Source organism: Hydra vulgaris, chromosome 12, assembly GCF_038396675.1.
Source record: "Hydra vulgaris chromosome 12, alternate assembly HydraT2T_AEP".
Lineage (NCBI taxonomy): Eukaryota > Metazoa > Cnidaria > Hydrozoa > Anthoathecata > Hydridae > Hydra > Hydra vulgaris.
The window spans coordinates 78,927,501-78,941,838 of record NC_088931.1 but is presented as its reverse complement, the minus strand read 5'-3'; the positions used below and the strand labels follow the sequence as shown (position 1 = coordinate 78,941,838).

The 14,338-nt window shown below is 28.3% G+C and overlaps 1 protein-coding gene across 1 annotated transcript in view; it reads left to right on the top strand.

Annotated features, from left to right (window-relative positions):
• LOC100210580 (lysosomal acid phosphatase) overlaps positions 1 to 14,338 on the top strand; it is a 39,941-nt gene that overhangs the window by 14,007 nt on the left and 11,596 nt on the right. The window contains exons 6-7 of the mRNA XM_065814569.1: positions 7,261 to 7,359; positions 8,070 to 8,156. Coding sequence (XP_065670641.1) covers positions 7,261 to 7,359; positions 8,070 to 8,156 — 186 coding nt within the window. The remainder of the gene's footprint in view (positions 1 to 7,260; positions 7,360 to 8,069; positions 8,157 to 14,338) is intronic.

The window sequence follows — 14,338 nt, the reverse complement described above, 5'->3', positions numbered from 1 at the left end:
CTGTTTCAATTTGCTCCTTTAGTTGCTGTTGCCTTAAATTAACTGTTTCTTTGATAATTTTATAAAATATGATTGTGTTTATATTGGTGACGCAAAACTCAAGCATATCATCAACTGTCAATATTTGGTTTTCTAATGATCTTTACAAACTTGCTCTTGCTGTTATTCTTTTAACGGTACCACCTATGCCATCACAAATGGATTTTCCGTGGCTGGTTGCAAAAAATACCCATTCAGCTGTAATCTCGAAATCTTCCTTATGGTGGCATAGATTTATAAAGTTTTTATAATGAGCAGAGCATCCATCAGAAAAATAATAAATTTTATTGATACCAACTAAATATTCTTTAATGTACTCTACAATTTTCTTTTGAAATTCATACACAAAGTATGTATCATGATCATTGTCATCATTTAAAAAACAGAATGACTTATGCTGAATATTTGTTTTAGAAATTTCCTTAAAATATATAACAACAGGATGTAGTGTACATTGTGATAACTTTGTATTTCATCCTGTATAACAAATTGATAGTTCTCTGCAAAATCTGCCTGTATAATACATTCATTGTAACCTAAATTATTTTTTAGCTCTTTCAAATAGCGAGTTTGGCATTTAGCAATATATGAATGTGAAGTTAGTTAATTAATGTTAGAAACAACAAGTTCTTTATATTCAATTAAGTTAACTGTCTGAGTAATTAATTGTGATCTATCAGTACTTTGCCATTGATTAAATTGAATTTCTTCTTCTTCGTCAACCTCAATTAACTCCTCATCTAAAATTTTGACATTAATTCTTTGTATGTAACATTCCATTGGACAACATTTACAAGCAATATTGAGTTTTGATGGTAAATACAAACACATACACAGTGTGTACTATTTGGTCCCACACTAATACACCATTTTGGATGCAAACAACAAAACTTTGAAAATCCTATTTTAAAATTAGGTTATTTACTTTTAAAATCAATATAAAGCTCATGAAGGTTGCTTAACAATAATCTTTTTTGTTGTGGAGACCACTTTTAACCTTAACACAATCTTTTTTACCAGGCATAATTCTAGAATGTTCATCTTGTTAAAAAAAATCTTGAATCAAAGCTGTAAGAAAGTCAGGTATTTTTTTGCCTATTTTCTTATCAGGTATAGCAAGAATTCCATTTTTACTTTTAAGTTTCCTAGCTTGTTGTATAAGATGTTCAGTAACTTCAAAATATTCTGAAGTGTATTTTCTAGACCAAGATTCAGGTGTAAGTGGTAATATTTGAATTTTTTTTTAAAAGGTTCAACTTTAAGTTTTTCTTTCATTAAAATTGTCAAATGATTTTTTTATCTGTAGGATGACTGGGAAAAGTTGCGGCTGTACTTAAGTTATCTATATTTACTCCATAAGCACTTGCTACTCCTTCTTCCATTTTTGAGTATGCTTTGACCACACTTTTTGGTGTTACAACTCATTGATGCTTTGTGACTCCATGAACTTTAATTGGTGAGACTCCGATTGATATTAAAGAGTTGTCCAACTGTTATTTATTTCAAGATTTATCTTTAACAAATGATACATCACCATCAATTTCACACTCCATTTCATTATTAGAAACTTCATCGCAATTTGACAAAAGCTGGATGCATGAGCGACAAAATTTCTATCCTGGTTTACAGTCTAGATTTTTAGATTTAAGGTTACGAGCCATTTCAAGAGATATGGTTGTTTGACCTAAAATAAAATCATTAATTTTTAATAAACATTATACTCTTCTTCTAAATTTATATATATGTATATATATATATATATATATATATATATATATATATATATATATATATATATATATATATATATATATATATATATATATATATATATATTATAAATTTATATAATATATACAGTACTGTGAATCAGTTTTAGACCACTTACATTTTTTCAAAAAATACCAGAGAATTCTTCTCTAATATTTAAGTTTGTATTTCTAAATTATAAACTTATTAAAACACATGTATTTCACACAAAATATGGAACAATTACTTTTAAGAGTAAAATATTAAGAGTTTTTTATGAAGTTTGACATTAAAAACTTTTTAATGTCAAACTTCATAAAAAACTCTTAATATTTACTATGTCCTCTCTTTGCCTCAATCCCAGCCAATATTCGCCGGGAAATAGATTCATACAAATTAGTTATAAAATCCTGGGACATATTGTGCCATTCTCTTTGAAGTACTTCAAAACATTCTTCAGCATTTCGGGGAACATGTTCGACCTTCTTTCTGTCCAGGTAATCCCAAATATGCTCAATTATATTCAAACTAGACTCTGGGGAGGCCAGGTCATCAATTCCAGTACTCCTTCTTCTGCCATTTCATTTAAATAATTTTTTGCCACTCGGGAACAATGTTTTGGGTAATTGTCCTGCTGCAGAATAAAATTATGATAATTATACCTATTAGTCTCATTCTGGATGATACAGCATGGTGCCTTAGGATATCCACATAACGTTCCCTATTTTGGATGTAGTTGTTATGACACATCATTTTAATAAATAAACAAACAAATTCCTCATGTTTCCTCATCAATTTTGTTTATTTATTCAAAATAATATATTCTTTAAACTTTTCTTATATATTATTAAACTTAAGTACGCTTTAGAAAAATTACAAAGAAAAAAATTGTAAATACGTCTAATTATTTAAGTGGTCTAAAACTTATTCACAGTACTGTATATATAAGTTAATATATATATATTATATATATATATACATAAATGTATATATATGTATATATATATATACATATACATATATATACATATATATATATATGTGTGTGTGTGTGTGTGTGTGTGTGTGTGTGTGTGTGTGTGTGTGTGTGTGTGTGTGTATATATATATATGTATATATATATATATATATATATATATATATATATATATATATATATATATATATATATATATATATATATATATATACATACATATATATTACCTTTAACCTTCTTTTTGTGTCTTTTTAAAACATCACAACATTTATCATTCTTTAGTAGAAATTATGGTCCTAAAACCTGCTCATGATGATAACAAGTAGTCTTTATCTTTTTGTATGATGTAGTCTCAAACAAGCCAGACCTCCAAATATAAATTTGAGAATACTTTTCTAGATTACAAAAATTTTTTAATCCTTGTTTTTGAATGAAACATATTTTGTGACATTCATCATTTAAAACGTTTCCAAATCCACAAGATTCCATTTTATCAATATACTATTATTTATTATCCCTAAAAAAAAGCATGAAAAATGTATAATTCATTCAATGTGTTCATGGGATCAAGGTTGTTCAGTATTAGAAAATTTTACATCATTAATGAGCATTCTAACTTTAATTTTACAATATTATAAACATTTCTAAATAATAAAACTATTAAAAAAACAGAAACAGCAAATCAGCAACATCTAAAAGAACATTTGGATATAGCCAAAACTGTTTCAGTTACAAAACTGTCAAATTACACCCTTTTTTTCTCGTTTAATTTATCAAAATACCTGTTTTTAAGCACTAAATTTAAGTAGATTTAACCATGTTTTTATTTCTGTTTTAAAAAAGACCACTCTCCAATGCTTTGTAATAACTATAACTTTTATAACAATTCAGGACAAATTCTAAAAAAAAATCAAAATCGAGCTTAATCTGCGTTTTTGCGATTGGACTCGCCCCAGTAAAATTGTGGTAAATATTTTAATTTTAAGTCTTACGTTCATTTTTAAATATTTTAAATTGTTTTGTTGGATTCATTGGCCCAAAATATGTAAAGGTACAAATTTTCAGCTTTCCAACACACATATAACAGAAATTTGGACCAAAACCATTTTTAAAAATGGTGGATTTCTACTGGTTGGAGACAAACTTAAAATAGCTTTATCTTAGAAACCAATTGAAATTAGACGATAAAATTTTCAGGATGTTCATAATTTACTAAAATCTTTAAGTGGTTTAAAAATCAGCAAAATCTGAGACTTAGGGTTGCATTTTTAAAAAAAATGGATGTTTTCATATGGAATCGCCCAGCTTTTACTCAATAAAAAAATAATTTTTCATTGATCTTAAAATTATGATAAATAATCTCACTATAAAACAATAATAATATTATTGTTATTATTATTATTAACATTATGATTTAAACTTCAATATCGTCATTCATTTGACAAATTATTAGATACAACTAGAAAAACAAAGCATACAGTTTAATAGAATTTGGCAGTGATCTTTAGAAAATTAAAAAAATCTTATTTAAATATTATTTAACATTTTCTTATCAATAAAGTATAACAATTAAATACTTGTAACTCTCTAGTGTAGACATTTATATAAAACTAATTTGAACAAAAACTAATTTAATCAACTTATAGTTATTTTAAAATAAAACTAAAAAACTCTTATAACTTATATTAACATATATTTATTTATCATTATTTTTATTATCATCTATTCATATCTAATTTAAAACATTTAATTTTTTAAATAAATAAATTTTCAAAGTTTCCTTCTAACTAAAATTGGATTTTAATGTTTCATACAATGTTCAAATAAGTTTAGTATAATTTTTAATTGATTGATATTAAGATCACCACACATGTTTTTAATTGGTTGATTTTAAGATAACCGTGCATATTTTTCAGACATTAATTATTATTTTAACTTTGTTATTTATTTATAAAACTTGAATTAACTGGTGTTTAGACAAACAAATTAAGTTATGAAAGTTTTGACTGTTATTTTTTTTCAGTTACAATTTTAGTGTTTTGTTTTTTGATAAATTTTTCTAATTTGATAAATTGACCCTTTGATTAAAACAGTGTTCAAACCTTTTAATAAGAATGATAAAGTTGAGAATTTAAAGACCAGAAATATTTCCAAATATTGTAATTGGTAATCACTTAATTCGCCTTTAAGGGTAAGCAGAAAACTTTTTTTTAACAAGCTTTGCATCTTTATGTATGCACCTTTGCACCTTCATGTATGCACCAGCTTCACACCTTCATGTTTTATCTTGTGTAGGTATTAACCTGACTCTACTCATGGGTTTTTTTTTTGTTTTTTTTTAGGGCTTTTACATTTTGACAGGTTTTTCTTCACCTCATTGACTAAATGAGGATGGTCAGGATTTCCCATCATTAAGGATTCTCCATCATTGACTAAATGAGGAGGATTCTCCATCATTGACTAAATGAGGATGGTCACATATCTGGTGTCCAAACATTAGGAATTTTATCTTGAAGAAACTGGATAGTTTTTTTGCTTGATTGACTGGATGGGCTTGATGGAGCAGAATCCTGTTGAAAGGCCCATTGTTTTTACTTATACTTTTACTTGGGCCAGGGGAGCAAATGCTCCCTCAAAAATGCAATATAAACTTCTGAGTTGATTTTTACCACCTCTGGAACAAAAGCTGAAGTTTACAAAACTCTTTAGGCCTAAATCTTTGTGATTAAATCTTTGCATTGGTCCCTTGAAATTGCAGCTTCTCTGGCATAAATGTTATGTTATATTTGGATTTAATTTAAAATTTATTTGTAATAAATTATATATAAAAATAGTCAGAATAATTCTTAAATATTTATTTTGACTTAAGTTGTTATAATAACAGTAAGTATAATAAGTTGTTTACAAAAATAAAAATAATATTTTTGTTAAAATGTCAAAAAATAGGCAAAAATATTAATTTAGTGTGCAGGCTAGAATTGGTTTGTGTAATTTATTTGTAATAAAAACAACAAGAAGTTTATTTATCTTGTCATTAAAACAACTTTCACTTAAGCTAACATTTTACAAAATCAATCAATAATTTATACTAAACTAAAAACCTCATTAAAAACCATATAAATATATTTAAAATAGTTAATAATTATAAACTCATCAGGTAACTATTTTAGAGTTTTCCGAAATACAATTGCACTCCTCCTTAATCCTGTAAGATTACACAAAACATCAGCCATTTAAGTTATCAACCTCTCATAGCTTCATCTGTCGTTTTAGATTTTTCATTCTGTTTAATTATTTAAGATATTAATTAAGATATTGTATAATAATCTTAATTTTTAAAAGAATAATTAATTTTATAATACGTCTAAAACATCTTTCAAATCTTTATATTGTTCAAATAGAAAATCTGATTTGACTTCCGTTGACATAAGAACTTGGTGAGAAATCAGCTAGCAACAAGCAAGCAATATTCTTAACAGTAAAGGAATTTAAAAATTATTTTGACTATTTTTTACATCTGGCAAATTTTGAAATTGAGTGGTTTGGATTATATTGCAACTTACAATCAACTGCATTTACAAGTTTTTGGTTCTTAAAGTTCATTTTTGGTCAACTTTTTTCCAAAAACTCTCCTCCTTTTTGAAGAGCTGTTAGGACTTTGTAGACATTAGATCTATTTAATTGTTCATTCATTTTCTTCAAAATTTCTAATTTCTTAAGTCCCGCCTTCCACAGTTTTTTAATGGTTTCATCAACACGATAAAATGGTGCTATGATCTCTTTTGACATTTTTTACAATAATGATTGAAGTATTTTTAAAAAATCACTTCATAATTGTTGCAATTAAATTGCTAACAAAATGTTTACATTTGTTCTGCAACAAAGCGCCAAATTCAAATTTGAAATTTTGTCTTGGCATTTTGTGCACTCCTGTATATTATTATTAGCTTATTTAATAAGTTAATAAAAAATTAATTTTAAACAAGTTTTTCTTTTACACTTAAAGTAATTTGGATGTAAAAGAAAATCTTGTTTAAATTTGGCTGAGAAGTTTGTTGTTAAACTGGCTAATTCAGAAGTTTGTTGTACTTGCTGATGATATGAAGACTTTCCTTCATACTAACAATAAATTTTCACAGAAATAGTTTTACCATATTTTTTGAGCAAATGAATTACAGATTTATTTGTTTGATTATTAGTAATTATTTTGGGTGATAGCACTTCATGGTATTTTTAATGTCTATTTTTTTTTTCTTTTCATAGTTTAACAAATTTTTCTTATATCATGCGAATTACAATGCCCAAGTTTCAAGTTATTTTTTCATCAAATTTTTTAATGAAAAGAATAAAAAAAAAATTTTTTCACAAAACAATTTGTAAAAGGTATTTGTGTTCATGTCAGTATGCACAAACTTTTACACGTTTGCTGAAAGATGCCTTGTGAATATTTGTATGCAGAAAATTGCATCAAATCTTATTTTTTGTTCAATCAGGTTTTGCGTTCTGGTGACACTTATTGCCCTCGTCTTAAAAAATTGTTAAAGCAGTTGACTTTAAAGCCCGAATATATTCAAAAGGAACATGAAAACCAGGTAACATTTTTAAAGTTTTTTTTACATGAATATATTGTTATTGGAATAGGTTTGTTACAATATATTACTACATTATGGTATTATACTGCAGTACTTATGTATAAGGTACTAAATTAGTACGGCAAGTACTTTTAATAAACCTAAGTATTTCTTTTAAGCTTCTTCTTATGGATTTACTTATTAGTAACAAACCTATTTTCTTCTTTTTTAAAAACAATTAAGTTCAATGTTTTCAAATAACTTTTAAATTTTGAGGTAATTTAAGTCTTTATTCAATGTTGCAGTTGATTTAGTTTTTGTGTACCAGTAGTTTCAAAAAACTTATTCTGATTAAAAAGACGAAAACATAAAAACTGTTTCATGGAACTTTGGAAAACATGCGTATGTGTTGTACGTGTGTACGTGTATTGCGACGTCTTTTTTTTTTCGATGTACAAACAGAGCCATTATGTTGTTTAAAAATGTGAAATTATTATGCAGACATTTTTGATTTCTTTACTTCTTTTTACTTTCTATTTGTGTTAGTTTAATTATTTAAATTATAAAATTCTGTCACAAAAATTAACTTTACAAAAGCTCTAGTCACAAAACCTAATTAGTCCACTGGTATCACTGTTATTGATATTCTCACAATTGAACAATCAAATGTTCTTTACTATGCAATATAATAGTTGTAAAAATGCAATAACAAATCATTTATTTATTTTTAGGATTTTCTTAAAGTATTGAGCAATTATAGTGGAATGACAGTTAATTTTAGTAATTTATGGATAATAGATGACATAATGAAGTGTGAGGTATCTTTCTGTATATTTTTCTGCTTTTTTTTATTTTACAGGCAAAAAGGTTAAATTATAAACAATTAGATTTAACTTCATTTTAATGTTTTAATATTATAAACTAATGGTCACCAATGTTTGTTAATGGTTGTACATGTTTGCTCATGGTTATACATGTTTATTAATGGTTGTACATGTTTGTTTATGGTTGTACATGTTTGTTCATGGTTGTACATGTTTGTTCATGGTTATACATGTTTGTCTATGGTTGTACATGTTTATTCATGGTTGTACATGTTTTTAAAAAGCTAAAAGCTAATTTGAGTACTTTAAATTACATGGTTTTTTAAACATACATTTAAAGACTTTAATTTTTTTAATTTTAAACACGTAGTTGTTATGTAGCGTGTGTTTATATAGAAACTTGCTATTTTTAAATTATTAAAAAAACAAAATATAAATTAAATTGGCGTATTTATTAAATAATCATTAAAAGTAAGTTTTTAGTTTATTTAAAACGGTTTCCCATAATATTATTGAAAATGAATGAAAATAAAAAATTTGAAGTTTATTGAACGTAACTAAAAACTTGATTTAAATAATCTTAGCATTTTTTATGTTTTATTTTAGTTGAATTATAATTTAATTTTTTTGTTTTTAGTCTTAGATAAGTTCTTTTTATTTTCACTTTTGTTACTTTTTATTAAAAAAATTTTAAGTTTTTTTTTTAATAAAGTTTAGACAAGTTTTTTAGTCTTAAAAAATTAAGAAATGGTTTTCTTCACTAGCTTTTTTTCACTGTTTTTTTTTTTGGCACATTTTTGAAATGTTCACATTCCAAAAAACATGTTTAAACCATGGTTAAATTGTCAAAACAAAGTCATTATTATTAACGCCATTATATGCGTGGTCATATAATGGCGTGCGATAGCATGCTTTCCTGTGAAGGCCTGAATTGTTTGTGTTAAATATTGTTTTTGTGAAATAATTCAAAGAATATTACCTTAATATTGAATTTTAAGGTTATTATATATTTTATGTTTTGATGAATGAATTATAGGTTGAAAAGCTAAATGTAGAAAAAAAAATTTTGGCATTACACAAGAAAGGTTATTTAACATAGAAAGTTGTTTCAAAAACTAATGTTTCTCAAAATAAAGTCATGTTTTGGAGAAAGAATGAAACTGACTGTTATCAAAGTTTTCATTGTTCAGGGAGACCCAGTGCAACATTGAATGATTAAGAAAAAGTCATCTGTGTTCTAATTAAAATAAATTGTATTTACACTGCTCCTAAAATTTACGAAGAACTCAACTGACACATGGAGTAACACCAGTATCTGTTTCAGCCATAAAATGATGTCTTTTTTTTTTTTTTCGTTATTCACCTCCTCAAGGCCAAGAAGGCCACTACAGATGAGGAGGCTACTAAATAGTGATTATAACCCTCTCTCAACTCTATAACTCCGAAACACAAACCTTGATGAACAAGGCCGCTGCGGGGAGAAACAAGTTGAGCGCGGTACTACCAGGGACATGGTGGGAATCGAACTCGGAACCTCTCGCTATGAAGCGAGTGCTTTACCACTACACCACTACCCCATTTAACTGTAACTCTTTGCAATTAGGGTTTGAAAGAATGCATTTTTGCCATAAAAAACTATTACTATGCAAGTTAAACAAAGTTAAAAGAGATAGGCAAAAAAACATAAAGATTTTACAGATTAACAATGGTCTCAAGCCTTGTTCACTGACAAATCAAAGTTCGAAATTTTCCAAGAAAATCATCAAGAATATGTTTGTTATTTAATTAGAGAACACATAATAAAACAATGTGTTATTCTAAAAGTCAAGCATGGTGGAGGGTCAGTCAACATCTGGTGATGCTTTGCTAGAAACAAAGTTAGTGACATTATGTGAATTTAGGGCATCATGGATAAAAATATACCTCAATATTCTCCAAAAACATGCATTTCTGTGTGGAAAAAGAATTGTGGGTTGTGGATTTTTTAAGAGGATAACAATCCTAAACACATTTCTAAAATGTGCAGAAGTTATATCACAACCAAAGACAAAAAAAAAAACAACCAAAAGATATGGAATGACTGCCTCAATTGCCTGATTTAAACTTAATTGAATTGTCTTGAGAAAAATGCAACCAATCAAAGCAAAAAATAACTTTGGGCATTCATACAAATGCGTTGGAATCAAATCAATGTTTTTTAAAGAGTTTTTAAAGTACTCCTTTTGCTTTTAAAACGGTGCTGCTGTTTTAAAAGCAAAAGGAGTACTTTAAAAACTCTTTAAAAAAAAAAACTATAAATTTTTTTTAAATGTCATCCTTCTTTTCTGAAAGAATAGTTATTTTATTGTTAACAATATGAGTAATTAACAATGATGATTGTCAAGTAGAATGAGATTGTAAATGTCATGTTTGCTGTGTGTATAATCATTTCATTGTAAACAATATGAATAAATTTTTTTTTTAATGTTATTCACCTCCCCAAGGCCTAGAGGGCCACTACAGTCAAGGTGGCTACTTTTTGTGGTTACAATCCTCTCTCAACTCTTTAACTCCAACACTTTAAAACGAACCTTGACAAACAAGGGCGCAGCGCAAAGAAACAAGTTGAGCGTAGTACTACTAGATACGTGGTGGGGATCAAACTTGGAACTTCTCGCTTATGAAGCGAGCATTCTACCACTACACCACTTGCCACATTTGAATAAATAACTATGATGACAAAAATCTTATCTTTTTTTTTTTTTTGCATATTGTAAAATTTATTAAGTGAACCTAAACTTTTGGCCAGTAGATATATATATATAGGCCGCCTAACACAGAATTGATGATCAACTGTTTTTATTGGCTGGTCAAAATAAAAATAATTTTTAGTGTTTTAATTTTTGTTTCATAACACCTACTAAACTTTGTAAATAAAAAGATACTTAATGCTGTAAAAGAATTACTTTTGACATAATTTTAAATCAAATCATTGCTTTTTTTTAAATGAAAAATCAGTTTTACGGTAAATAACTTATGCTCCAATTAACTGATTGAACTAACATCTTTTTAAAATGGCATGCGCAGATTAAAAAGGGAGGTTTGATAACATCAAAGTTTTAGTAAACACAGTAATTTTAGATATTTAATATTTTTGTACATTTAACTTGTTTAAATTTTTTATTTATAGTTAAACTGTTATAAAATTATTGATTAAACTTGAGAAAATTTTAATTTAGAAAGATTTTAGTAATTTATTGCCCCTTCGTGCTTTACAGTGCAAAAATTAATTTTTTAATTTAATTTTTTAATTTCATTACTATGTTCAAGTGATCGTTATTCAAAATAGAAACCAAGTGTAGCTTGAAATTTTAGCACGCGATGATGATACAAAGTTTATTTTTAGCACAAAATAAAGAAAATAATTAAAACTGAATTTTCCATGAAGATTATCTTTTTATAAACATAAAAATTATTAATGCTAATTGTTTTTTTGATAACTCAATAGAAAAATGCGCTTTAAACTTAAATTGCTAAATGGATTAGTAATTTTCTTTCATTGCAATGGCTTCACAAATGTTGGCAAAATTTGTAATGGTTTTTTAAAAAGATTTAATTAAAAAGTTTTCAAAGAAGATTTTTTTAAACTAACAACAGAAACTAATAGTAAAAAAGAATAAAATAGCAATTCTAATGAAGTATATAATAGGCAACCATTGATTTTACCATGAAATGAAACTAAAGATGTGTAAATAATGAAGATATATCTTACGTTATATTTTTTTGCATCAAGGAAGTGAATTTAAAATGCCATAAATTGTTAAAATACTTTAGGAGATTTTTCAAAATATTGGGTTGGAAACTAAGTAATTGCGGATTTCACTTATAGATGGCTTTAGTTGAATTTTTAGGTTTGCTAATGTAGTCGAAATGTCAAACACATTTTGTTATTTGATAGTTGGTATTTCAACTGTCAATCATTTAAAAAAAATTTATTGATCTGTTGTGTAGTTTTTGTTTGTTGAAATATGGAAAATCAAAACAAACATTTTCGTCATATTTTACTTTTTTATTTCTGGAAAGGAAAAAATGCATCGCAAGCTCGCAAAAAGTTATGTGCTGTTTATGGTGACAAAGCTTTAAAAGAAGTGTCAAAATTGGTTTGCCAAGTTTTGTTCTGGTGATTTTTCACTTAAAGATGAAAAATGCTCCGGTTGCCCAGTTGAAGTTGATGACAACCAAATCAAAGCAATAATCGATTCGGATTGTCACAGTACAACACGTGAGATTGCAGAGAAGCTTCATGTATCACATACATACATTGAAAATCGCTTAAAACAACTTTGCTATTTACGAAAACTTGATATATGGGTTCCTCATGAACTGAAAGAAAATCATTCAACACTATGCATTAACATCTGCGATTTGTTAAAGAAACATAATGAAAATGATCCATTTTTAAAACGATTGATAACTGGTGATTAAAAGTGGTTGTTTACAATAATGTCAATCGGAAAAGATCGTGGAGCAAGCCAGGTGAACCAGCTCAAACAACATCAAAAGCTGATATTCATCAAAAGAAAGTTATGTTATCAGTTTAGTGGGATTACAAAGGAATTGTCTTCTTAGAACTTTTACCACCCAAATGAAGTCAGATCAGGTTATCCTGCTACTGGTAACATGTAACCCAGTACAATCTGCTTCATGTCCTGCTGCCTTGTAGGATATGCCTTTTCAGGCAAAGGCTAGGAGATGCCAACTCCGATTTAAAACTCCCCCTGCCTTGGGGCTCTTGGTTGAGTAAAGGCTAGAGATGGTGTCTCGATAAAAATACTCATCTTGGGCAGATGTTAAATGCACCCAGCTACTGTCTTGTAGAAGGCCTCCTAGGCAAAGACTTAAGGGGTAAACAGATTCTATCTGTTGACCAGCCTTGCACCCCTTCTTCATCTATTAGGCTGGCGCAGATGTATTTTAATACATTGTTTCCAGTTTAGGATGTTGAATGCTGGATCTTCTTGACTCAATGCATGGGTTTTGCTTGTGTCTCCGTTTTTATGACTAGGCAACTTATTCTATTATCTCCTAATGAGGGTACAGCTCTAAAACTCAGTTTTATGGTTCTGAGGCTGGCTGGTAGTCAGGTTTCCCGAACTCTGTGGTAGCTCTCAGAGAGGCTGATTCCATCAACAGCTAAAAAAATATCAAAGTATTAACAGTGCCATGTTGCGCATGGATGGTGTCCCTGTTTGTACTTTTGGTGTGCATTGCGGAGGCCACATTTGGAGCCCTTTGTTACGGCTTAGGGTTTATTAGTAGTTATGAGGCAATTGCTTGGGCTATTAAACAGTGTTCTGAGTACTATCTATGCTTTGAGTCAAGTTCTTCAATCTAATTTAAAAATGAATAAAGTACCAAAAACTATAAAACACAAAAAACCATCATCATCACCAAGTTCTCTAAACCTATCATTTACTAATATCGTGGTCTTCGAAGTAACTTTTTTTCTGTTGAGTCTTATCTCTTGCAAAGTTCGCCAGACCTACTTGCTCTTTGTGAGACTAATTTGAGTTCGGCTGTCTCATCTTGTGATCTTAGTGTTGATGGTTATCTTCCTCTAATTCGTAAAGACTCCAATAGTCACATGCTTGGCCTCGGCATTTACATTCGTAAGAATTCACCCATTTGTCGTGAAACTAGGTTTGAATCCGCAGACAATTCCTTTTATGTGCTTTCGTTTAGCACCACTTCACTCTATAGCCTTTCTCTTTGTTCTATATCACTCTCCTTCATCTCAAGACTGCACACCTTTTGACGTTATTTCTGATCATATTGACCAAGCCCTCTCTCTTTATCCATTAGCCTATATTGTTGTTGTCAGTAACTTTAATGCTCATCACACTGAATGGCTTGGCTCTAATGTCAGTGACTCTGCAGGCATTAAAGCCCACAACTTTTGCCTTTCTCAATCCCTAACTCAAATAGTCAACTTTCCAACTCACTTTCCAGACAACCCGAATCATTTACCTTCTCTACTCGACTTATGTCTTGTTTCTGATCCTAGTCAGTGCTCAGTTTCTCCACATTCACCCTTAGGTGCTTTTGATCACAGTTTGATCTCTTTAAAACTAATATCTCATTCTTCTTCATCACCTGAATCCCCCTATTATCGAACCTCTTACAACTACAGTAAAGCT